Source organism: Dioscorea cayenensis, chromosome 20 (assembly GCF_009730915.1).
Source record: "Dioscorea cayenensis subsp. rotundata cultivar TDr96_F1 chromosome 20, TDr96_F1_v2_PseudoChromosome.rev07_lg8_w22 25.fasta, whole genome shotgun sequence".
NCBI lineage: Eukaryota > Viridiplantae > Streptophyta > Magnoliopsida > Dioscoreales > Dioscoreaceae > Dioscorea > Dioscorea cayenensis.
In genome coordinates, this window is record NC_052490.1 from 30,214,760 (window position 1) to 30,241,300 (window position 26,541).

The following is a 26,541-nucleotide window of genomic DNA, read 5'->3' on the forward strand; positions in this document are numbered from 1 at the left end:
AATAAATGATTGTTAATATTTTTTTAAATTGTATTCTGGTCATCCTAATATATATTTATGCATTAAAATAATATTAAATGCACAAATTTTTTAAATTCATAAAGAAGAAGGAGTGAGAAATAATTAAAATATTATCGAGGGGGCTATAAGCAAAATATTCTTACAGAGTAATATTAAAATCAAATGATAGGTTTATAGCTCTCACGCTAAAAAGAAGCAATCTCGCGCGTCCCCAAATCACGAAAGCAAACCCATCACCATCGTCTCCGCTTCGCCAAAACCCCAAACCCCAGTGCGATCGAATGCCGAGAAGAAGATCTAGGGCATCGGTGAGGACGAGACGAGGAGGACAAGCCTGAGAGGAATCGATCAGGAGAGAGATCAATGGGGGCTCCCAAGCAGAAGTGGACATCGGAGGAGGAGGATGCGTTGCGCGCCGGTGTGGACAAACACGGCCCCGGGAAGTGGCGCACCATTCAGAAAGACCCAGAGTTCAGTCACCTCCTCGCCACCCGCTCCAACATCGACCTCAAGGTCTTCTTATTCCTTCTTGAACTTTTGTTTTCTAAATCTAGATTTGTTGAATGCGGGGAGGTTGATTGGAGAATTTGATTAGGATGATCAGTGTCTTCTTATTTTTGGTTTTTGATCTTTTTGCATTTGATATTTTGATGTTGTTTTGTTGCTGGAGTTGGTATTGATTTCTTCTACTCTTAAGCTCTTGTCTGTTTACTAATGGTTTCTGTAATTTTGATTTGAATGCTGCGAATGCAAAGGGAGGAGCAAAATTGATATATAAATGTTTGATTCCTGCTATAACTTGGCAAGAATCCTGTAATTTTTTAATGTCATTGTATTTGTTGGAGATTCAGCTCTTCACAGTGCATTTGATGCAAGATATAAGATCTTAAGACATAGCTGGGGGATTGGTATACGTCTCAATGGATCAGAAAATGAGCTAAAATCATGATGGTGGGATTTAGCATATTCTATTTATAGGAACAAATGTGAGTCTATAGTGTATGCTCACATGAATTAGTTTATAATTAATCATCCATTAGGCTTGACTGTGGGCATCATCATTCTTCGCTTGCTAAGATAAAAGTTCAAGCTTGTTCCTAATGATGCACTTAACATATTTGTCTGAGTATGCTGGAAAGGGGCTCCATTCGGTGACATTTTATCTATGTATAGTTATTAGCAATGCATTTTTAACATAAATGATTGCTTTCTGACTGTGGATGTGTGTCTGTTCTTCTTTGTATCCAAAGGCAATTCTGTTTTGAAGCTTGAACTTTGAAGAAATCTATCCTACTGTTGTTCTTTTCTCATTATTTCTACCCCTCATCTACCTGATTACTATTTGATTTTGACATATAATGGTAACAAATATACATTTGGGTTAAAAGATGTGCCTACTGCTATTTTTATGGAACTGATTTGGTCATTGAGTGAATTCGTCTTTCTTTCTTTTGTTGGCAACTATTGCTGTGCACTTTCCTACTATCATAAAGAGTGGTCGTTCTATGTGCTTAGTATTTTTCTCAGCTAGATGCAAGTGAAAAATGTATAGAGTTTACTCATCACATAGTTCTTATAAATTATAATGTCATATCATGTTAATAAAATTGCTCCTTTCTAATAATGATTTTCTTTTTTATTCCTTTAGGACAAATGGAGGAATATAAGTGCTAGTGCCAGTGGTCAAGGTTCTAGAGAAAAGTCAAGGATGCTAAAGCATAAGGGTGCTTCTGCCATTTCATTTTCTTGCTCCCAGGGCCCTGCAATCTCTGCCCCAGTTAAAGGACTGCCGACCATCATGGACCCCCCATCAAAGGATATGCAAGATGGAAAAGCTATTCCTCGGTGTGTACTTTCTTTTGTGCTTTGTTTCTGTCACTATTTCTTAGGCAGTCAAATTGTTTTGTTAGTAACTATTTAGAGGTCATGCTTGAATTGGCTGCACAGACACTTGAGAAATTATGCTTGGGCCTTCCGCATTCTAAGCCAAAATTTTGGAGACAGATGTTGTGCATACTGCATAGGCAATGATTGAGCCTTGCTGTTATGACTATCTTTTGACCAAGGCTAGCAAAAATGTCATTTTTATTATAATGGAGCTGTCACTCTTGTGAACCCTTTTATTTTCTTTTCTTTTCAAGTGCCTTTATTATCCGTTTCCTGTCTATATTCATCAATTTGCAAAGAGAAGTTGAATCTTTTTTATAATTATTATTTGGTATAGCCAGTTTCAACAGATTTATCATGTCTCATGTTGAAATTTAATTTTTGATCATGTATTTGTTCTTGGTATTTGCTATGGTAATGCTAAAAATATTCTTCTGTGGACAACACTATGTTGAGAATGCATTCACAAATCATCATTCTCACTAGGGGTATTCTTTCGTGGTTTTCTTTTCTTTGAAAAGCCACACGATTTGAATTTGCTTATCTATTTGTCTAGATTTTGTTTTTTTCCAGGTACACTCAGTTAATAATGGAAGCGCTGAAAATTATGCCTGAGCCAGAAGGAATAGATACTGGTGCAATCTATCGCTACATTGAGGTTAGCAGCTTCAAGTCTCTTTCATGTTAATCTGATGGCTTTCTTTTTCTGAAATATATGAAATTTTATGTCAATCAGCATTTCTCGAAAGCTTTAAATATCTGAACTAGACACTTCAAGCATGGTTTCTTGTAATGTTTTTTAATGGGAAATGATGACGTTTACTCTAGTTTGAGCCTGTGCCATCACCCTGTACATAGCAAGGGACCTATGGTTGCATTGCTCCATCACTGCTGTTATCATTAATTGTTTATTATGTATTTTTGTTTTTTGAGGAATACAGATTTCATCAAGTTGAATATATAAGGTATAATTACCACTTTAGCCCCTGTACTTGTACAGTTTCAGTTCGTTAGTCTTATTATTTTTTTGGTATATAGAGCCCATTTATTTTTTTTGAATTTGGAAATGTTAGTTCGGTGAGTGACGGGCGTTACTCTTGCCATTGGTTTCCGCTGATGTGGCACATTTATCTATTAAAATATTATTTAATATATATATATATTATTTAATATCAGTGCCCTCATGATCCCGCTGATGCTTCTCATATTACTCATGCCTTGATTGCTTTCACTATCGAACGGGGCCAGAAGAATCATTATCAGGGTAGGGGTGAGCATTATTTGGAAAAATCGAATATCAAATCTGAACCAAACCGAATAAGAAGTTTGGTTCAGTTACCGAATTTTTTTTTGTTTTGGTTTGGTAATATTTTTATTGATAATTTAATATTCAGATTCGGTTTTTTTTAAAAAAAATTCGGTTTAACCGAAACTGAATTATGTTATATAAAGAAAAAAATTTATATGTAGTTTAGGCTTTTGTATAAGTTATATATGATTAATTTATAAGCCCATTATTTAATAGGTTAATAGGTTATAATCTGCTTAGAATGATAGAATGATGAATTAAAAAAATTATGAATTAATAGTTCAATTAATTGCCCTAGAAATTATTTTAAATTTTTTTTTTTATATAATTTCTGTTAAATAACAAATTTTGGTTAATAACCGAACCGGTTCTCATTTTTCAACAAATTCTGGTTCTCGACCGATGCTCTCTTCCCTAATCAGGGGAGAAGAATGGGAGGAGGAGGACCTTGCTTGAGGCAATCCATGGGAGAGATGGAGGGTCACAAAAAAGGGGATGACGCATGGACGCTCAGCATTACAGTGCTTGCAGAGCTTCTAGAACTTGTGACAACATTGGATGTCGGACTTAGGGAGCAAGTTGTGGTAGCAACCTCATCCCACTGTTGAGCTTTCAGCTGGCCACGGTGCAGGCCATTTCATTTATCCCGTAGATGGCAATCAGCGCAAGTCTTGGACTGCGCCTATGCCTGGTGTGTGGTGGCGCTTCGATGAGGGCCTGGCGGTCATCACAGTACGGTCAGAATTTAGGTTAGGGTTTGGAGTGGTGGTGTATAGGAAGCCATAAAGAGGCGATGGATGGGGTGGTGGGATTGGGCGTGAGTTCGTAACTTGATAGGATCGGCTGTTTGAATTCAAATAGCAATTGGATTCTTATTGTTAAGCACGAGTGTCCTAATTGGTTGACTTCCAAATATTAATCTGATCATTGGGCGCCACATCATGAGCTATTTACTCTAAAATTTTTAGCATTTTTAGTGTTTTTTCTTATATTTGAAATAATGTTTTAATATATAATGTGCCACATCAATGGAAACCAACTGCAAGAGTAATGCCGTCACTCAACATTTCCAATTTCAAAAAACATAGAAATACCCAATGTATCCAAAAAAATAATAATGAGACTAAAAAGAGCTGGAACTGTAGGAGCACATGGACTAAAGTGGTAATTATACCAATATGTAACTTTTGTAGTACTTACTATATTCCCAATAACCCTGGGCAACCCTTCTGGTCATACTTGAGAGGACAAATATCTCATCCTCTGTATAACAGTGGGATAAAAGTTTTCAATTGACAAGTGACTAGTGTAACATATTCGTCTTGAGTTGAAGAAAATAAAATTTCAAATGTCAACCCTCTTCTATTCTTTTTATATTCCCAATGCCTCAGAGTTTCAGTAATTTGCACCTTCGTGATGCTTGTGTCTGGAATAACTTTTTGCCGGAATGAAAACAGTGAAGTGCTGCCTCGAACTATGACTGCCATTGCAGTTGTACATTGGGCATCTATGCATACTGTGTATCTCTATATTTCGCACAACACCTCCAGTATGGTTTTGGCTAAATGGTTCTCCATATTTGTTACTGCTGCTTTTATTGGTATTTTGTGCAGCAAAAGATTCCAGTCCAACAGAACTTTAGAAGGTTGCTCAGTTCAAAGTTGAGACGACTCGCAGCACAAAATAAAATTGCTAAGGTGATTGTGTAAATTTATTTCCAAATTATTTGACAACCTTCATTCTAATTCTGAAACTCTTGTTGTGTATATGCACATACACCTGTGTTACCAAACAACACTCAATGCCACCCTTACCTTTCAATCTGGAAATTATTTGGAGCATAACCTATTTCAACAAAATTTTTTGGGAAATGATGATAATGAATGGATAATTTGAGTTCCAGAATCCTCAATCTAGAATGTCTACCATTGATATTAACTATCAGCTGGGAAACTTCAGTATACTAGTAACTTAATTGGATAAGTTTGCATTATTTACAGCCACAGCTCTCATGATCATCAATCAGTTTCCTGACTATAATTTAGGACAGCTCCTTGTCTCTCCATCAAGCAAAACATGTGATATTGTAATTTATTGGTGCAGGGACTGAAAGGGTACATGCTCAAGGAGTCCTTTGCAACAAAAACCCCTACACCAAGGCAGAAAGATCTGACTCATCATCGACCAAAGATGCCCCATATTTCTGGTTTTTGCAGGACTACAAATGCAATAGAAGAAGCATCAATAACAGCCGCCTACAAAATCGCTGATGCAGAGGCCAAAGCATATCTCGCATCCGAGGCAATCAAAGAAGCAGAGAAGGTTTCAAGAATGGCCGAAGAAACAGACTCGCTGTTGCAAATTGCGAAAGAGATATATGAGAGATGTATGTCTAAATGGAAGGAGACTACTCTTCCAATGATTTGCAACATATCTATATAACTCATTTTTGTATTTTACTATTGCAGGTGGGAGGGGTGAAATTGTTACCATGGCTTAGAGGTGCCAAATGCTGAAGCTTTCATGAGGTATTGGAGTTCAGTGTTGATAACCAATGTAAAATGCTTTTTATCCCCCAATTTTCTTTTGTCTTTTAGCTGTTCAATGGGTAGGAAACAGGCTTGCTCGTGAACCTGAATGTATGATATGGTTTCTGGTGTATAAAAATGCTTTTAGTGATCCTTGGCGCTAGTTTTTAAAAATTTAGGCACTAATTAATTCTAAAGTTTAGGTTATTGTTTATTTTTACCTTAATTTTTTTTTTGGACTCTTTTAGGGGAGGAACAGGCTTATGTTCGATTTCCACCAACTATATGCGATAGTTGATATATATATACTGGTAAATATCAACTGTGTAGATGCTTAGAATTATTGTGTTTTAGAGAAATTTAATGATGGTGATTAAATTATTATTTAACGATTATTATTTATATATGAAACTGTATAAATTTATTATAGATTATTTTATATAATTACTATAATTACTATTTGACAATGGTTAACATTGTTTTAATATTGTGTGCAAGATGATAATAGATGAAGGATCGTCTCAATGGTATGTGGTCGTAGGATGTTCCTAAATTTAAATTTCAAATAAAAAAATTAAAACTAAAAATAAATATTGTAGTTTCCAGTTTTTTGTTTTGAAAAAAAAAGAAAGAAGTTGTGTAAAAAATAGGGTTTGTTAACGCGATTTTTTTTTTTTACCATAGAAATCACATAGTTTAAAAACAAAAAAAACTCAATTTTTTTTTTATAAATTTGGAAAATCAGAAGGGGTTTTTTATTTGAAATTTTCAAAGTCAAATATAGAATGTTACTAGATTAATAGATTTAGATTTGAAATGTAGGATGTCCCTCAATCATGTGCCATATATATGTATTTATATGTATATAAGCCCTTTTCACTTATGACGTGATCCTAATCACTTCTCTGACACATGTTCCTTGACCCATGGGCATTTTATATTTTTTAAAAACATATATATTAATATATTAATCACCCCTAAACTCAAACTCAAAACCATAATTTTTTTTTTTTAATCTTTTTTTAGAAGGCGACAAGACTATAAGCTCGACGACGCGACGCGTGTGAGAAGCAAGACTAATCACCGATCCCATACGTCCCTCACTTTATAGGCTTATATAGGACATAAGATTCGATCCCGGATCTATCCCGAAATAAACGCTTTACGCAAAATACCCGATATCAATTGATCCTAAGGCCCTTGGTAACTTATAACCATAATCACCTCTCTTATTAATAATGACCCGTGGGAGGGAATGGGTACAGTAATGTTTAAACTGTAAATTTACGTATCATTTTAACCACTATCAACGACCGATGGAGTAGACTTGACCCATTCGTCAGGTCTAGAATGGCCAATCACTAGGGATATTGTGCTAACATGTGCTAGTCTGGCGAAGTTTCAAGTGCCGTATTTCAACACATCATCTTATTTAATTAATATTTCTAAAAATTGTATGCTTTCGTGGAAGTTTACATGTTATATTTTGCTTTGTCCATTGTCCAACATAATTTTATATAAAATTTAAAAATATTTTTTTAGTGATGTGGTAATTGATTAAGACAATGCCATCTCTGGTTATGTTTCTTAATATTATTTTCTTGCATAACTTTGTTAACAAAGTACTTGCCCACTTTAAGTTGTCTTAAATGCGAGTGTGCATGGTGTGTTTATATGTAGCAATCAAGACAAATTTTTTTTTTTTAATTTAAGATTCAAAATAAAGATTTTTATAAATAGAATAAAATTTATCAAAATAGATAATTGACGAATTTAAATTTGCTGATGCTGAATAATATATTAAAAAAAACATCACATATTACAACTAATGTACTTTAAAACATTTCCCATGTAAACATAAATCTATTTATTAAAAAACTTAAATTATAAGAGTTCAAATCATGAGTGGTGTCCATTTCTGAGAGATAAACAGAGATTATGCTTGAATAGTTTCAGCACTCACATGTGCACAAATCCGTCCTCACTTTGCTCTGTCGAATCATAGATGAGAGCACATTATTTATTTGTTGTGATGAATTTTGTGTAATGTTTTTTTACCGCTTATCTTAAATATATATATATATATATATATTTTTCACTAATAATTTTATTATTTTGAGCACAAAAATCCTAAGACCATCTCCAACCCACAATCCTAAATCTCCATCCAAAATCTCAAATTTAGTCTGGTTACAGAAAATTACCTCCAACCACAAATCTCAAATTTTACCCAAAAAATTATTCTTATAATATTCTTTTCATATATTATTTTATTATTATTATTTAATAAAAGATATTTGAAATTAATCATTTTAACAATAAATTAATTAAACATTGATTACAATTTATAAATAATTTATTAAAAAATATAACTTAAAAAATTGTACAACTATATTTTTAATTTATTAATTAAATATATATTAATAATTAACAATTTTATTTATTAATTAAATAATTATTATTATTGATTATTAATTAATTACACACAAATTAATATTATAAATAACTAGTTATAATTATATTAATAGATTAATAATTTTATATTTTCCATTACAATAATAAAAAAATATAAAAATATAATTAAAAAATAAGAAATAATGTGGGATCTCAAATTTGGGATTTTACAACAATACAACAAAAAAATAGAAAAATATAATTTAAAAATAAAAAATAATGTGGGACTCTAAATTTGGGTTGCACTGTTGCAAAACTCAAATTTAGGGATAAAAATTTAGGTATGAGTTGAGATATTTTACATCTAAATCCCACTTTAAATTTGGGATTTAGGTTTTGAATTAGAGATGCCACTCACATTTTCACTAAAAGCGAGAGCAAAATTAACATCATTTAAAAACAAAAAAAATAATAAAAAAACAAGAACAAATAAAATTAATATAAAGTCAATAAGATGCATCAACGATTACATCTCATCATTCTGCACCGGGATAAGCATTTCAAAAGATGGTAAATCCATCCAACGGCTAGAATAATTCAAAGATTTAAAAAAGAAAAACAAGAAAAAAGCATCTCGGCCCCGTTGCTTTCTCCGTCGGCATCGTCTCCCAACCTTCCCCTTTTTATACTTCTTCTCCGAAACCCTAGCCCTCATCGATTCCATTCCTCTCCTCAGCTCGACGCCATCTCCACCTCCGCCTTCCGATCATGGACCCCGGATCAAACCCTGACGCCCCAAACCCCAATCAAGATCCCGCCCCGTCGGCGGCCGATGCTGCTCCGCAGCCCTCTGACGCCGGCATCGAAGCCATTGCTCGGAGAGTCCAAGAATCCTTGTCCCTCTCCGGTGTATCTCGGCATCGCTTCTGGGAAACCCAACCCGTCGGCCAGTTCCGCGATCTTGGCGACACCTCCCTTCCCGAAGGCCCGATCGAAGCTCCCACCCCGTTGTCCGACGTCCGCCGTGATCCCTACAACCTCCCGGCACAGTACGAGTGGACGACCTGCGACATCGACGATGATCACACCTGCACCGAGGTATACAACCTTCTCACCCAGAACTACGTTGAAGATGATGAGAATATGTTTCGCTTCAATTATTCGATGGAATTCCTCCGGTGGGCTCTCCGCCCGCCGGGGTACTTCAAATCTTGGCACATCGGCGTCCGGGCCAAGGCTTCTCAGAAGCTAGTCGCTTTCATCACCGGCGTGCCGGCGCGGATCCGTGTTCGCGATGATGTCGTCCGAAATGGCGGAGATCAACTTTCTTGTGTGTCCATAAGAAGCTCCGGTCTAAGCGTCTTGCGCCGGTCATGATCAAGGAGGTAACTCGCCGTGTTCATCTTGAGAATATATGGCAGGCTTCTTATACCGCCGGCGTTGTGATTCCGACCCCGATCTCCACCTGCCGGTACTGGCATCGGTCCCTCAACCCAAAGAAGCTGATTGATGTTGGATTCTCCCGGCTTGGAGCAAGAATGACGATGAGCCGAACTGTTAAACTCTATAAACTTCCTGAATCTACTGTTACCAAGGGTTTCCGCAAGATGGAGCTCCGTGATGTCCCTGCAGTGACTCGGCTTCTGAAGGAGTATTTGAGGCAGTTTGCTGTTGCTCCAGATTTTGATCAGGATGATGTTGAGCATTGGCTTCTTCCTCTGGAGAATGTAGTTGATAGCTACTTGGTGGAGAGCCCAGAGACTCATGAGATCACTGATTTTTGCAGCTTTTATACCCTTCCATCTTCCATACTTAATAACCCGAATTACTCACTCCTCAAGGCTGCGTATTCTTACTACAATGTGTCGACAAAGACTCCGCTGCAGCAGCTGATGAATGATGCACTGATTGTCGCGAAGAAGAATGACTATGATGTGTTCAATGCATTGGATGTAATGCAAAATGAGTCTTTCTTGAAGGAGCTGAAGTTTGGACCGGGTGATGGGCACCTGCATTACTATTTATACAATTATCGGATTAGGAAGGCCTTGCATCCATCGGAGCTTGGACTTGTTCTTCTTTAGATTGCATTTTCAATAATTGGTGGGTTCATGTGGGTGACTTGGGGAAACAGTTATAGTCTTTTGTTTGTTTCTCATATTTTGATTTTGGAAGTTCTTTTCACCATGTTTTGTTAGCATTAGTGTGTTGTCCTTTGCGGAAAGGTTAGAGGTATGCTCTCTTACCACGATGAGTAGGCTTGATGAGTTATTATTTGCCAAAGGTTAGGGTTTCGTTCTCCTACCGTGATGAGCAGGCTTAATAAGTTATCATTTGCCAAAGGTTAGGGTTGCGTTCTCTTATCATGCTGAGTAGGCTTGATATGTTGAAAGGCTTTGATTTGAATGGTTGAAATTGAAGTAAATTTTGGATGTATTACTGTGTTTTTCCTAGTTGAGACTTATTTGCATGCCATTAAGGTTGTCAATGTATTGTTCATGTCCTCAATGTTGATGTTCCATTGATGGGAGTAAATTGGTAAGCATGTTCATTTTCTGTGCCTTCCTTTCTTTATAAGTTAATGTTCATTGAAGAGTAAATTTTGGATGTATTATTGTTTTTCTAGTTGAGACTTCTTTGCATGGAATAAAAGCTGTTGATGTGTTGCTTCAGTGTCCTCAGTGTTGCATGAAGTAAATTGGTAAGCATGTTTATTTCCTGTGCCTTCCATTCTTTATAAGTTAATGTTCGCCAAAGTCCTTATGCTTCAACCCGATCATCAACTGTTATCCATTTTGGGTTTATATTATTCAGATTTCTGTATTGAATCCCATGATGCCCTCTGAATGCTATTCTTGTTGTTGGTGAGTCAGTGACTCTAGGATTCTGAACTTCTCTATTCTGTTGACTTCTTTTGCATTTGATTTTTTGGGCTTTGCTAGTTAATATAGTAGACATTTTATTACTTATTTTCATATTGTTCTCTGGCATGGTCTCTAGATTTTCTTATTAGTTTCCATCTTTTCAATTTGATCATGTTCCAAATGTTTTATATCAGCATCATGTTAAATTTGTTTTTCATTTTGTTGTCATACTCTGGTTCATGCTATATGTTTATTGATGAATGGTTCTTTGAATGAATTTACCCTGCTTAGAAGTTGTGTACCTCAACTAAATATTATTATATTGTGAGCTGAAAAATTAAATTCATATATAACTTGCTTTTGTGAAAATCCCTTTTCTAGCATTTGTTCTACTGTTCATCTACCTGATGTGGTTTGTGCTTCAAAGTTGTTTGCTTGTATTTGTAGGATGCCCTTTGTTTGGATTTACCAATTCCTGTCTTCTCTTACACTTCCCAATTTCTACTTTTATGCATCAGAATAGAATACCTTGCCCCATATTTAATTTTTTTTTGGGATTTTATTGGGGATAATGTTCACTTATTGTAATGTATAACTCTTCTAACAGTGTGGATGAGTTGTGATATTTTTCTTTTCGTTCTGTCACCACTGCATTGTGTTTTAGCTATCTATGTAGTTATATGGTGTCCCTATCTTTTGATGTTTAGATGCATTCTTGCTTTATAATCCTCATGGATATTTTTATGAGGTTGTCTTCACAAGCTACTACCTTTGGAACAAATTCTGAAATACCATTGTATGCATATCACATGCAATACCAAAATTTATTTATGACCTTAATTAAATTTTTCTAATGACCTTTTTGCTTTTATTTTTATTTGTACATGATTTGTTATACATGTTTGGTAGAGCTATTGACAATGGAAAATAAACAAGCAAAGGACAATCATGGATTCTGTCATAATGCTTAAAATAGAATATTTTCAATATATTATAGTGCCTTTGTTTTATATGTAACATGCATGGAACTTCGACATTGATTTGTTCATCAGGAACACAATTTTGTTGTTGGTCGTTGGTGTTATAGAGCGACGTTCTTTTTGTTTGCTTCTCTATTTGATACAATGAACTGGAAAGTTACAGCAAGAAATAAAATCTTTTCTGGCATTCTGGCAAAGTAAAGAAGGCGCTTGTTTTTTATTTTGTTTTTATTTTTATCTGAAATATATTGATGATAATAATAAATTAATAATACATGAGAATGTTTGGATATAAGGCAGTTCTATTTTTGGTTATAGTTGCTATTTACCTGGAATTTGTTATTTCAACTTCAGTATACATCTTAATAATGAGGCATTAGGCATGGAGTATTCTTTAATGTGGGTCTTATTTATTTGTATTCGTTGTATTATTTAACGGAAGTTTTTGCAAAATGTCACAATCACGGATTAGAGATATGAATAAATGTGAAACTAGTTTAACAAGCATTTATGTTTTTCTCTTTACTAGGGTTTTTTTTTAAAAAAATAAATACTTTAAGTAAGAGATAGTTATCAATAAATCAATGGACTACCAATAGTCCATTGGTTGTTTGACACAAAGTACACCATCATTTCAATTTAGTCTTTTTCATGTCCATGTTATTGGTAGTGTTATTGAAATCAAAGAAGGGATAAGTGAGAGTACTTTTTAAGGAAGATTTTTTGGGCGAAGCTGTGGAAAGTCAAGCATGAGAAGTGGTCTGATTTTTGCATCACTTTTGATGTTTTTTAAGTCCAATTTCAAACCCTTACTTCAAATTAAAATGGGTTTTAAATTAAATTTATTTCACTAATTTTTTTTACTGAAATAGATGTGAGTCAAATTTAACACATAGAACAATCCTCAACATTTAAATCATCATATCATTTCTTCGTAATGGTAATTCGTCCATTTCTCCACTTTAGACTAGTTCTCTCAAAATAAACGCTCCTTGTTTGATTGTCAATCAAATATTCTCCATTATCTCCATTTTTTTAATATATATCTTGTTTTTTTAAAGAAATATGGGCAGCCATATCTTTTTAAGCACCGAGACTGCTTTGAAGTCTTCCTCCCAATTCTGATTCTGCTAACGTCTGCCTTTTCTACCTGTGTTTAGGGCTGTAAACGAGCCGAGCCGAGTATCACTTGGCTCGAGTATAGTATTCAAAGGCTTGAGTTCGTTCGAGCCATTTTTTTGTGCTCGAGCTCTGCTACGCTAAAAAACTCAAGTAGCTCGAGCATTGCCGTTTAAAGTTCGATCAAACAGATACAAAAGTATTTTTATAATTTAATATAGTTTATATAATTATGTATTTTTGTAATTTATATAAATAATTTGAAAATTTTATATATAAAAAGTCTCGCTTTAGGCTCATGGCCCTCACTAATCGAGTATTTTTTGAGCTCGAGCTCACCGTCAACGTAACGAGCACTCGAGCTCTGCCATCGAAAAATCGAATCGACTTGAGCGATCGATCGGAGCCGATCTCGAGTAGACTCACGTAGAGATTGCTACCATCGATACTCTACCCTGCTGTGAACTTGAGTGATGATAATTGAAATAATTGTTTTAAATAAAATTATATTTTTTTAAAAAAAATTAATGATCTATTTCGTATTTATATCCATTTTTATGAAATTAGTAATTACATTTATATAAGTAATTAAAATTGTGTTTTAAGACACGCACACGCTTCTAGCCCTAAAAACAGAAAAACTAAAAAAACAAACAAACAAATTTAATAAATTTATTATTATTAAACTGAATGTTGAAGGAACATGGCGCAATCATCTTAAAACTCTAAATCAAATATCAAATTTGTTGATTATTTTTATATGAGATTAACTAAAAATATATATAACATTCAAATGATAAAAAGGCACTTCCAAATTAGAAGTAAAGTTTTTGGATTTTTAAGGTATACAAATTATAAAGGAAACCTACAATTAACAAATGATTATAGTTTAATTTGGAATGATTTGATATAGACAATTAGACATAAACCATTTTTGCATTAATTAATTAATTTATTATAATTACTAATTTACTAGTAAACATAAAAGCTATAAATTATTAAATTTTTAAATATAGCGATGAAGTGGGCCAAATTGGCAGTGGGCCACCAAACTAACATGCAAACTGAGTGTCAGAAAAATTTAAAAACAAAAACAAAAGGTAATCAGATTCAAAGTTCACCGACAAGACAAATTGAACATAAAAAAGTACAAGATTCTGAAAATTGAACGCTGATGAACTAGCACAAATATTATCACATTTTCACAAATTATATATATAAATATAAATATAAATATATTATTTTTCCTGATTGCCAAAACAAACATCTTGTCTCAAGACTCTCAAACTCAAAAGCAATTCATGCCATTTGCAATCTGCTATACATATATCAACTTAAACAAAAGAGCAAATGAATACTGCAATGTATCATAGTTTCTCTTCAGCAGAAAACCTCACTGCAAAGATTAACTTGAATTGCAGCCATGTTATACTGAACTTGACCAATTCCCTGTCAAAATAAATCCATGAAATAAATTAGAGTTCATGCTTCCAATATGTCGGCAAATGAGAAAAGAAAACAAGATGATGATTTTCTATAATTACAACATCACTTGATGGAGTTGAGAAGGTTTAGTAAAGAATGTGAAGTTTAAAACAGTTTGATCTGAAGCATGTAATGATGCACACTCATCAATCATCATGTTTATGTTAAGGTATTACAAGAAAATTGAACATGATTAACAACTAGAAATAAGAGAAAAACATGTCAATGAGAAAGATGTGCAACTAATACTTTTTGCTATTAAGCCAAGCATCCTTTTTGTTTTATGATCCTTCTTGAACCAGACCTGATCTTAGATGAAGCTAAACAAAATATGATTATAAATTCAGCGTCGGTTCAGCGTGCAGGTATCATGACATCATTATATTACTTACAGACAAGTCAGCCATCCAAATCAGTTGCCGGAACTGACCATATGACGTCGAGTTACTTGAGTATAAGAAAACACATGATGAGCGTTCACATCAACAAATCAGTTGCATTTGACTATTGATTATTTGATGATTGAATTAAATATGAAACAAAAACATTCCAATGAAAACATAACAAAAATTACAGAATGAATTATAAAGGTCAAAACTCAAACTGAAACTAAACAACATAACATGCATATTGCAAAAGCTGCAACCTTATAATTTGCTTCAAGTGATATCCAGAGCACAAGTATACATAATGAAAAACGAAAAAAATAGTGTGTTCCTCTCCAATTAACTAATTTCTGCTAATGCTAAACAATCCTAAATAAGAAAATTTTGATGAGGAATGCAGATTGATGATATCTCTACTTTCTCTTCAAAAAATTCCATTACTTGACAAATGATCTCTCCATATGATAAACAAGCAGCAGCAAAATCTACCATGACATGCTCATGTTTGCAGAATTAACAAAGAAATAAAATGTTAATATATCAAGACTTCAAATATATATGAAAACATCAACTGTTTTCAGATAAACATACAAAGGAAATATGAAGCACAAAAGAAGGAAAGGCTCTTAGTTATCCCTCTGCAATTAACTTCCTAAGATTATATGTAAAACATGATCGGAGTCAGTTTTTCATTAAAATTCAGAATGAATGCACACAATTACATAACTATTACTCAATCCAAAGAATTACCAAACAGAACATTAAGCCAGAGATATGAAGCAATTCCAAAAGCCATATAAACTTAATAAACAACTACATATAAGCTAAGCCATGCTCCATATAGAAATTGAAGATAATTTAGTGCATCAATAAATAAACAACTTCATAAATCTCAGAAGAACAATGGTACAAGATTCAAGCCTGAATAATAACCACATAAAGCAAAATTTACCTAAAAGGATACCAAAAACCACACACATATATATAAATCAAGCATATAGTTTCATCAAGAGGAACTTCAAAGAGAGGATTTTTCACCAAAAAATATATGTAAAACATGATCGGAGTCAGTTTTTCATTAAAATTCAGAATGAATGCACACAATTACATAACTATTACTCAATCCAAAGAATTACCAAACAGAACATTAAGCCAGAGATATGAAGCAATTCCAAAAGCCATATAAACTTAATAAACAACTACATATAAGCTAAGCCATGCTCCATATAGAAATTGAAGATAATTTAGTGCATCAATAAATAAACAACTTCATAAATCTCAGAAGAACAATGGTACAAGATTCAAGCCTGAATAATAACCACATAAAGCAAAATTTACCTAAAAGGATACCAAAAACCACACACATATATATAAATCAAGCATATAGTTTCATCAAGAGGAACTTCAAAGAGAGGATTTTTCACCAAAAACTCAAATCAAACGAAACTCAAAATCAAGCATAAAAAACTAATTTTTCAGAGCCAAAAAAAAATCAAGCAGATCAAAACATGAACAAAAACCAAATCAAAATCAAAACCCTAAAACAGAACAAGATGAAAGGACAAAGCTGTATACCAGAGGGGGGGTGGGGAATGGAGATCGAGAAGATGAAAAATTCACCACCAGCCATTGACGACCTGGGTGTATCTATCCTTGAGCCACCTGAAGCTCTTCCTGAAAGACCCTTTCATCCTACCCTCCATAGCATAGATCTTATAGCCAGCCACCCTCTTCTTCCTCTGAAGCTCAGGGTCCTTGAAGCTCCAGCTACTCTTCGGAGCTGAAGACGAGGATGATGAGGCAGATACGCTCTTCCCCTTCTTGAGCTTGATTTCTCTGGGCGGCTGGCTTGCTTGCTGCGAGTATGCATAGGATGCACTATAGCTCCTCAAATCATGCATCCCTGATGGTGGATATGGTGCTATCCCCACTCCTCTACCTCCTCCTCCACCTCTATAGACTTCGATTTGCATCCTATCATCTCCATACGCCCTTGATCTCCATTCCTCCATTGCTCTCCTCTTCCTCTCTCTCTCTCTCTCTCTCTCTCTCTCTCTCTGTGAATGGGAACGACTTGGGTTTCTATGTTTGAATGATAATATTCTTTTTTCCTGGGGGGTTTTCTGTATATATATATTATATATATAGAATGCCACCATTCACGGTAGCTAATAAATGCGTGTAGACCCCTGTGAAAATTTATAATTATTTTTTGTAGCACTTTTTTATCTCATGGATTAGTTGATGTATAATTATGAATTTTTTTAGGAAATTAAATTTTTTTTTCAAATTTGTTAATTCAACTTTGTATTTTTGAAGTTTAGTGATAGGAAAGGGAAAATATTTGGAATTGGAAATTTTTTTGGGTTTTATCTATTTTTGGATAATAATATTTTAAATATTTATTATAATATTTTATCCTCAATGATAATTTTGAAATATTAATTACTAGAATTAATTTGAAGAAAAAATTATGTTTTTCTTGGGATAGATACGGAAGTGCACCTTAAAAATTTATTCTTTGGGACGGTTAATATGGGGAGTAAAAAATTATATAGTTCGAAATATAATATAAATTTTTTATGATATTTAGATTTTTTTTAATTATATATATATATGATAAAAAGAAAAAGAAAAAGAAAAAGGAAGGATGAAAGAAAAAATTATGAAACTCCATATGGAACAAGTGAGATGAAATTTAACATTTATAAGCTTTCAAGAAATCTATTAACTTGAATATAGAAATAAATATTTATTTATAAAACATTACTCCTTAATCAGAGAAATATTCAATGTTTGGAATAAGCATTGAATGAACCCAAATTTGAGAAAATTTTGTTTTTATTTTTATTCCCCAAATCCAACTCAATAATGACACACATTCACTTGGTTTTGTTAGTTGGACATTACCTACCATTTATTTATTTATTTATTTTCTACATATTTATAAAGATAAACATTTAGATTTTATATAGATTTATTTTTTGATTGATTATAATATTTGGTTTGATTTACCAATTAAAGCAATGAGATTTGGAATCATGCCCATGTTCATAGGCCATGGAAAAAAAGAAGTGGAGATTGAGTTGGCATGCTTTGTCAATAAGCATTAATAATGTAATAATGTGATTTGGCATTGAATATGTTAATTAATTATTTGATGTGAACCTAATAAAGAAGGAACCGAAATTCAATTTTGTGATTCCTGAAAGAGATTTAAAGAAGGGATAGAGAAAGAAAATTAAATTAAATTAAATTAAAGTAAGAAAAACAAAGAGGAGTTTGAAACTTTGAACTTTGTGTTGATTTTTGACTTTTCAAATTTGGATGCTGATTCATTGACCTTTTTAACTTTAGAAATTGGTTTTGTGTGTGTGCGTGTGTTTCCCCCGTTAGTCTAAAGTTCTTTTTGTTATTTTATGCATTAATTAGCCAATTCAGCACATAAATTATTTTTATAGGTTAGAAGATTATTTTGTAGTTTTCATTAAAATGGTGAAAAGGGAGCCTATAATTTGCCTATGAATTGAAATTTTATGGCTTTCGATTGTGTATGAATTGAAATTATGTTCATTTATTGTTCAGTGAGTCTTTTATAGAAAAAATCATATATTTTTTTATTTTTTTAGAATTGCGTGGTATAGAATTCATCATTTTAGGATTATGATAGTCCATGATATATTTTTTTAAGATTTATGTGACAGATCACAGTTTAACCCACCCTGCATGATAAATTTTTAGAGGTTGTTGAACTACCGTAACTGGTGCATCTTTGTATGTATTTGTGCTTATTATCTTTTGGCAATATATATGTATGACAAAAAAATGTAGGAATTTTGAGTTGATTTTTGTTTTGTTTTCTCTTCCCATTCGTATTTATTTGCACTTGTAGATACAACAATGATAGAATCATTTCTGATTGAAAGAAATCTAGTTTATTACACCTACAACTCAAATGGAAATTTAGCCTTTCATGGTTTAAAAATTCTGAAATCCTCCCCTAGAAAGTTTTTTTTTTTTTAGAAAACTCTATATATTCTGGTGTGGATGGCAAATTATTTTTTTCCTAAAATTACCCCAAATTTCTCTCAATTCTCTTTTAAATGCAATTATTTTTTTAAATCATTTCACTTTCTCATTTTTTTTAAATGCATGGGACTTTCTAAAAAATATTCCCTCCACTTTCTATTTAATTATCTCTCTCATGTTTGCTCTGCAATTTCTTTGAATGAGGAGTATGGAACAACATGTTGAACATGAATCCAAATTTATAGGCATATTTCTTTATCCGGAATAAAAATGAATTTCAAACAAAATATTTTCAACTGGTATATTTCCTTCCTTTTCTATTAACTGTAATATTTGAATTTTACATAAAATATTAAGGTTGTTATTAAAGTTTGTAAAATCTAAAATTAAAATTATGATAAGATATTTTATCGCTGTTAGAGTTATTTATTGTTATTAATACATTTGTTGCTAAATGAGAAGAAAGATAAAATTGAATAAAAAATAATAATTAATGCTTATAGAACTTTTAAAAGTGACAAATAATTTTTAAAAAAAATTAAATATGAAAATTAATATGAAATGAATATTGCTAAAACCACCGTATTTAATCTTATCATAATCTTTGAATGTGGTGGTCAAAAAATAATTTTTAAAAAAACTCTGTGTTGATGTTAGAAAATAACAAATAAAAAAAACAAGGATATTTGACAAATAAACAAATACGAATGACAATGAAAGTATTTTCTATAATGAATGACAGAAAAAATGATAATTTAATTTAATTTTTGTAAGTTCTAATTCATTTTTATTAATAGAACAATGTAAACAAATAAAAATATAGTATAAGCAAATATTGTTTGTTAAAAAAAAGAAACCAATATGATTTGTTTGGAATGTGATTGATATTTCATATTTTAATGAAATTTCTTTAAATAATGTGAGATTTAATTTAACATTGTTTGTTGGTTGATGGGGCTAACTTTTCTACTTGTCGTTTATTGCATTAATTCAGTCAACATCTACATAGTTAATAACATGGTGATTAAATTTATATTTTAAAAAATGTTTACGCACTAAAACTTTGTTGGCTATTTATTTATTTATTTAAATAATGCAAATAATATTTCAATTAAATAATCAATTTATTAGTTAAAAATTAGTAACTGTGACTGAGTATAAAATATTTTTTTATAAATAATATAAATTTAGTTTATAAATATTAACTTTAATTTATATAAATCAAGTCCGTCAACATGAAAATTGTCCTTTAAATTCTAAGTTTATATTATTTTAATTAGTGTCAAAATTAGGTTAATTTTTTTGATAAATCACTCAACTTTGTTGAAATGTCGAGTTCTTCATCGATTTTGGTTTGTTTTAAGTCTTCACCAAACATCGTCATAATCAGTTTCCCAGCCGGCATTAACATCGTGCAGACTGTCAGCCCAAAAACCCAATCGGCGAGTCTCCAGTATCATGACAACTGTTAATCCAGTGAGCTGACTGTTCGTAAATTGCACTTTAGTAACGACTCAGACAAACCAAAATGATGTAAGTAACCGATATTTCGATAAAGATGGTGATTTATCAAAAAAAATTAACCGTCAAAATTACATCAAAAGTTTCTTCCAAATTAAATTCGGATGATCATATTCTCAACCTCAAATTTATTTCAGCCAATCAAACTACCTTATAAATTTCATCAATAGTAATAATAATAATAATAATAATAATAATAAATTATTATTATTATTATTATTAATTGAAGAAAAACATTTGACAAACAGACGCTGGGTTTCATATTAATTTTCTTTATTGAAAATTTCCTCTTTATAATGATCATAAATGTTTTTTTTTTCAACTTTTTTATATTTTTATCAATTAATAGAATACAATTAAAAAAATGGGAAGTTAGTTGTAACACGTAATCCACTAATTTATGATGCAACTGCCACTTGAACCTAATCATTATATATTATCAAATATAGATTACAACTTGTGTGGTCACTCATAATAAAAATTACGCTTATTTCTTAAAAATATATATATACTAATCGATATTTTTAATTCCACTTGAAATTATTTTAAATTAAAGCCATAACTTAATGTTTATTTATTTTGGTCTTTAAACTCAAAATACATGAGCTACAACAAATATATTTATGTTGATTTTTAAACTATATAATAATACTTGAATGTTTGTTTTAGTCTTTTGAACTAAATTGATATCTATAACTTAGTTAAATTGGAAATTAATATAATTTTAATAAAATGAATAATTTTGTGAAGTTCTTAAACAAACTCTTATATCAACTCAATTATATTGTTTGATTTATTTTGACATTTTTAAATTTTACTTGAGATAATTACTTTATAGTTATAGAATTTGATCATAGATTTAGATAAACCTCCATATTTAATAAAAATAATAATTATTATTTATATCAATGAAAAAATATCCATTAATAAATATTTGATTTATTATAGAATTTGACTATCATTATAAAGAAGATTTTTTTTGAAAAAATAAAAAAGATTTTGTATATAACATTTATTTTGATAGTAATATAAATATTTAAACATAATTTTTGAACCATTATGATTATTCGAAAGCATTTTACTTGTTGAGGTCTCATTTAATTTTATTTAATGTACTCCATTTCATATTAATGAGCTTTTAATTATAATTAAAAATGTCTATTTTTTAATATAAAATATTAAATATTTATTATCTATATCTATGAAAAAATAATGAAAAAATTATCAATGATCTCTTGGTCTATTGACATAAGGGACAGTTTGTGTTTTGTGGAAGAGACAAGTTTAAATCCCGAATTATGCAGAGTGAGATCACAAGTGCATTGAGATATTAATTTCGTGTTTGCGTAGGACCATGATTTGATTTATCTATTTTGTCAAAAAAATGGTGAAAAAATTATTTTAACCAGGTTAAAACAGTAAAAAAAATCATGATAAATAATATTTGAAAAGTGAAGGGTAAAAACTAATTTTGAGATTTTTCAAGGGATGGCAGGTAAAAAGTCAATTTTTAATAATAAATAAATAAAAAATTATGGAAGTGGGTTAAGAGATCCGAAGTCATTTTGGGTTTTGGATCAGCCCATGGATCCGATTTCTTAACGGGTATCGGATCAAGCCAGAAAAAACCCGATAACCCGCAAATAAGACCACCCAACACGCCTCTTCGAAGCCCAGATCTCTCTCTCTCTCTCTCTCTCTCGCTCTTTTGCTTTCTCGTTCTCTGGCGATCGATCGCCATTGTTGAGCTCGGCGAGGCCAAAGCGCGGCGAGATAGCGATGTGGGAGTCTATATTCTTGACTCTGATCGCTACGGCGGGGAACAACATCGGCAAGGTGTTCCAGAAGAAGGGCACCGTCATCCTCCCCCCACTTTCCTTTAAACTCAAGGTTTTCTATGAAACCACTGTTTCATCGATTGCGATCTCTTCTTCTTGTGAATCTATTGTTTGAACTCATTGTTGATTTTTTTATACTGGATGCGTGTTATTCGTTTGTGTGTGTTTTTTTAGCCGTTTTTAGTATTATTGTTAGCTGTTCTTGTATAATGATTCTGCTTTGATTGTCTTACACCTGATGAAAAATCCCAATTTAGGATTAGGTTTAGACAGAGATGAATAAAAGGTAGTTTTTGATATGGTTTTCTCAACTATTGGCTTGGTAATTTGTATTTATTTGTAGCTTGGAATTTTTTCCAAGTGAAATGTTGTAGTTACTTCATAGTTAGATGTTTAGAAGCTTAAAGTTGTGAACTTGTGGAGTGAAATGTCTTGGTTTCTTTTCATTTATATATATTATGAGTTGATGAGCTACTGAGCTTAGCTGAGATTTTTCCTTTTCTTTTCTTACAGGTTATTCGAGCATATGCTTTCAACAAATTATGGATCATTGGTTTTCTCATGGATATAGTTGGTGCTTTGTTGATGTTGAGGGCATTGTCTCTAGCTCCGGTATTTCTTGTTGAAATTTATTTTCCTTCTGTCAAGTGAATGTCATGCGTTGAACTATACATTTTGGTTTTGTTTTACTGGTATTGATTTTTATGGGTTACTTTCCTTTGCCTAATTCTGGGTAAATTGGGATGCATAACGATAAATTTCCCTCCGCTTTCAAACAATGGGTGTCAGTAGATAAGCTATCAACAATTTCAAAAATCTAAGAAAGAAAATTTTAATTAAAAGACAGAGAGGGAAGCGTAAAGGTTCGATCCTTGCATTTTCTAAACATAAAGTCATGTTGATGATAAAGCTATGTTCTCAATTTTCTTTTTTCCATAGCGTAGTACCTTGTGTTTTTATGAGAGGTTGTTGATGTTGATGACTCACTAGCTTATATTATATGTCTTCTAAGCCATTCTTCTGGTTCCAAGCATGCTTTTGGGGATTTGGTTTAGATTATGAGATAACAACACCTTACATTAGGTTTTGTAGTTTCATTACTTTCATAGATAGACGACAAATATGTTCATTTAGGGCTAACAAATCAGTTACCTGATGTAGTTATATCCTTATTGGCATCTGAGAGAAAAATCTGACCTTTGGTGTTAGCAGTTTCATAGCTGGTCGACAAATATGTTCATTTAGGGCTGACGAATCAGTTGTCTAATGTCGTTATATCCATATTGACGTCTCATAAAATCACCCTATCTTTGGGCACATAGTTAGACGACAAATATATTCGTTTAGGGCTGACAAATCAGTTGCCTGAGGTTGTTATATCCATATTGACATGTGATAAAAAACCCTACATTTAGTTTTTCATGATCTATAATTGGATATAAATCATGAACCCAATATTTTCCTAAATTCATTTGTTTGAATGGATGCCGATATAAATAAGATTAATTTTCTATTCTACATAATTTTTATGTTGATAAATGTCGCTTTTGGAACACTATCAGACTATTTATTGTATCATCGGCTAGTCCACTTGTCTGATTTGGGTCTTCTTCTGACAGGTTTCTGTTATTCAACCAGTTTCTGGTTGTGGACTTGCTATACTCTCAGTTTTCTCCCATTTTTATCTTAAGGAAGTCATGAATACTCTTGATTGGGTTGGAATCGCATTTGCTGGTGCTGGTACTATTGGTAATGTTAGTTTATGAATGTCCTTATGTGGGTCAATTTATCCTCTGAACTTGAGTGATTACTAGTCTCTTATTTGGATTCATTGAAGGGTCAGAATTCCAATTGTTCGGCAAATTGAATTATTGGGTTTTTTGACCTATCATCTTCAGGCATACCATATAATCAAAGTACACAAGATGAGGCTCCATAAGTTCTTTTAGTGAAAGAAAAGAATGTAGAAGGAACTTTTGCTGGTCTTAAGTTTTGTTATGTTATGACAGTTAATATCTTGATTCTGTGTATTCAATTTATATAAAATTTCATGTGTTAGATCAGTATCTCCTTTCTTATTGTAGGTGTTGGTGTTGGAGGAGAGGAGCAGGATGTTTCTTCAGTGTCCCTTCTTCGTCTACCTTGGCTGCTTTTTGCTGTTGCCATCTTGTTTGTAGGTATCATGTTCTCATCAACGCGTAATCTCCAGAACATGGAAGTCCTAATCCCTTCTCTATTGTATTGCTCTACTAAGAAAGAATGCTTTCTAGAGCAATAGAGTTTTCCCATCAATATTATTAGAGTTTTATTTAATCATGAGGCCAATGATTTGAACTTTAAGTGTGATTTTTTCCTTTCATAAATCTTTCTTTGTTCCTATTGTTTCACTTATAGTTGGTCCTAATTCTTATTACTAGGTTCTTATCACAAATTTATTTCCCTGCGTCAACCCTCTGAATGAATAAAAATGGAAACTTGATGGACTTGGGTTGTTGCTACTAGAAAAAGAAACTTGATCCGGTTATTATTAGCATCCACAAGAAACATTATTTGATTTTCCTTTTATAACTTAATTCCATCTCTGAGTCTTCTTTTCAAAAGGTTCTTGGCAGGAACTGAACACATGGGAAAATTGATATGTAGTCACTTATTTTTCATCTTATTTATCTCTCAATAGATGGCCAAATCTAACTACTTATGCCATGCTTGTGTGACCAGGTCCTCCTTAACACATGGCTTCATATTTATAAAAGCAAACGACGGGAACAAGAACTTGTAAGTGTTTTAGTATTATTTCATCATTTATTTACAGGGCCTCTGATATGCATACTGTCTCTGTCATTTGTGATTCCTTTTGGGAATGTTCCTTGTACATAATTTGACAACATATAAGTATATAACATACTGTATTTTTCATGTAGATGCAATCCGAGGTTGTTGAGGAAATCATATTTGGCTTGGAATCAGGCATTCTATTTGGGTAGGTGCCTCAATGACAATCACTAATCTTGTGCTGCCAAAATTGCCATCACCAAATCTGAAAAAGAAAAAATTCATGATGGAGAACCAGATATAAAACATATTTTTCTTTTGCAAACACCAATCTTCAATGTTTTCGTCTTTCAAACATACTTCACAGAGCAATTTCTTTTCCTCCAGTTGTCGTATCTTGTATTTGTCGGTTATGAGTTTTTCTAAATGCTATTGTTGGTGCATGTGATCTGCAGGATGGCATCTGTAATCTCAAAGCTTGGCTTTATGTTCTCTTCTCTTGGTTTCTCGAAGATTCTGGTCCCTATATGCATCACAATTAGCATATGCTGCAGTGCAACTGGCTTTGTCTATCAGGTAAAGCATTCCATTCCTAACCAAGAGAATATAAAGATGCATGAGAAAACTGTGCACTGTAAACCCATGTACTGGCAATGATCATCGCACCCGGCCCTCTTTCTTTCTATACCAAATATTAGCAACGAGATGGCAGTGAACTTTTGCTGTTCTAATTTTATCATATTTATTATAAAGGACAGACGCGTGGCCTTAAACATGGGAGAGCGATCGTAGTATCTACATGTGCTGCTGTTGCATCAATAGTGACCGGGGTGCTTGCTGGTATGCTAGCTCTGGGTGAACAGATGCCTTCGGCTCCTTCAGCTCGCCTTTTTCTTTTTGCTTGGATGGTAATGCTTTTGCATGTTACAATTTCCCTACTGCAACAAAAAAACATTGCATCTGAAAAAAACACAACCAACATTGTTGTTTGCAGGATCTTAATCATTTCCGGAGTGATCCTTCTGGTGAGCTCTACAAAATTGATAGCACTTCTTCGAAGACCTTTACGGCAAAGTCTAAGAAGCAATAGTGAGAAGAATCAAACTCTTCGTCGAAGCATGTCAAGCCGCGGCAAGGATCTAAGCACAAGCACAGTGATTCAAGCTTCAACATTGCATCATCTACTCAAAGAGAAGACCTAGAGAATTTTCTTTACTTGTAAACAAGTAGGTGGAAAGTTAGGTGCTTGATCAAAAGATGTAGAGAATATATTTCTTTGGTTCTTTCATACATACATTGCTACTTCCTTTGCATTTTTGTTCATTCAAAGAATTTTCATGTTTGAGTTGAATATTATGACTCAGTGATTTTTAGCCCTTGATTTGTTATACAACTATGTCAATGGAAT

General features: G+C 32.6%; 4 protein-coding genes across 4 annotated transcripts; 3 read left to right on the plus strand and 1 right to left on the minus strand.

The window, feature by feature from the left end:
• The first annotated feature begins 220 nt into the window (after positions 1 to 220).
• Positions 221 to 5,898, plus strand: LOC120251820 (single myb histone 4-like). The gene is made up of 6 exons (XM_039260473.1): positions 221 to 534; positions 1,670 to 1,866; positions 2,482 to 2,566; positions 4,831 to 4,914; positions 5,321 to 5,603; positions 5,686 to 5,898. The coding sequence occupies exons 1-6, from the start codon at positions 385 to 387 to the stop codon at positions 5,715 to 5,717; spliced, it is 831 nt and encodes a 276-aa protein (XP_039116407.1). The 5' UTR covers positions 221 to 384; the 3' UTR covers positions 5,718 to 5,898.
• Positions 5,899 to 8,674: 2,776 nt separating this feature from the next.
• On the plus strand, positions 8,675 to 10,700 carry LOC120251673 (glycylpeptide N-tetradecanoyltransferase 1-like). Its single transcript, XM_039260280.1, is given in 2 exon segments — positions 8,675 to 9,444; positions 9,447 to 10,700. Coding segments are annotated over 2 exon segments (1,314 nt in total). The 5' UTR covers positions 8,675 to 8,907; the 3' UTR covers positions 10,224 to 10,700.
• Positions 10,701 to 16,589: 5,889 nt separating this feature from the next.
• Positions 16,590 to 16,985, minus strand: LOC120251420. The gene has a single exon (XM_039259942.1). The coding sequence runs from the start codon at positions 16,983 to 16,985 to the stop codon at positions 16,590 to 16,592; it is 396 nt and encodes a 131-aa protein (XP_039115876.1).
• A 5,242-nt stretch (positions 16,986 to 22,227) lies between these two features.
• Positions 22,228 to 26,493, plus strand: LOC120251156 (probable magnesium transporter NIPA9). The gene is given in 10 exon segments (XM_039259695.1): positions 22,228 to 22,413; positions 22,875 to 22,973; positions 23,981 to 24,110; positions 24,446 to 24,534; positions 25,080 to 25,136; positions 25,283 to 25,341; positions 25,589 to 25,709; positions 25,892 to 26,029; positions 26,031 to 26,041; positions 26,128 to 26,493. Coding segments are annotated over 10 exon segments (1,023 nt in total). The 5' UTR covers positions 22,228 to 22,302; the 3' UTR covers positions 26,336 to 26,493.
• Positions 26,494 to 26,541: the final 48 nt, after the last annotated feature.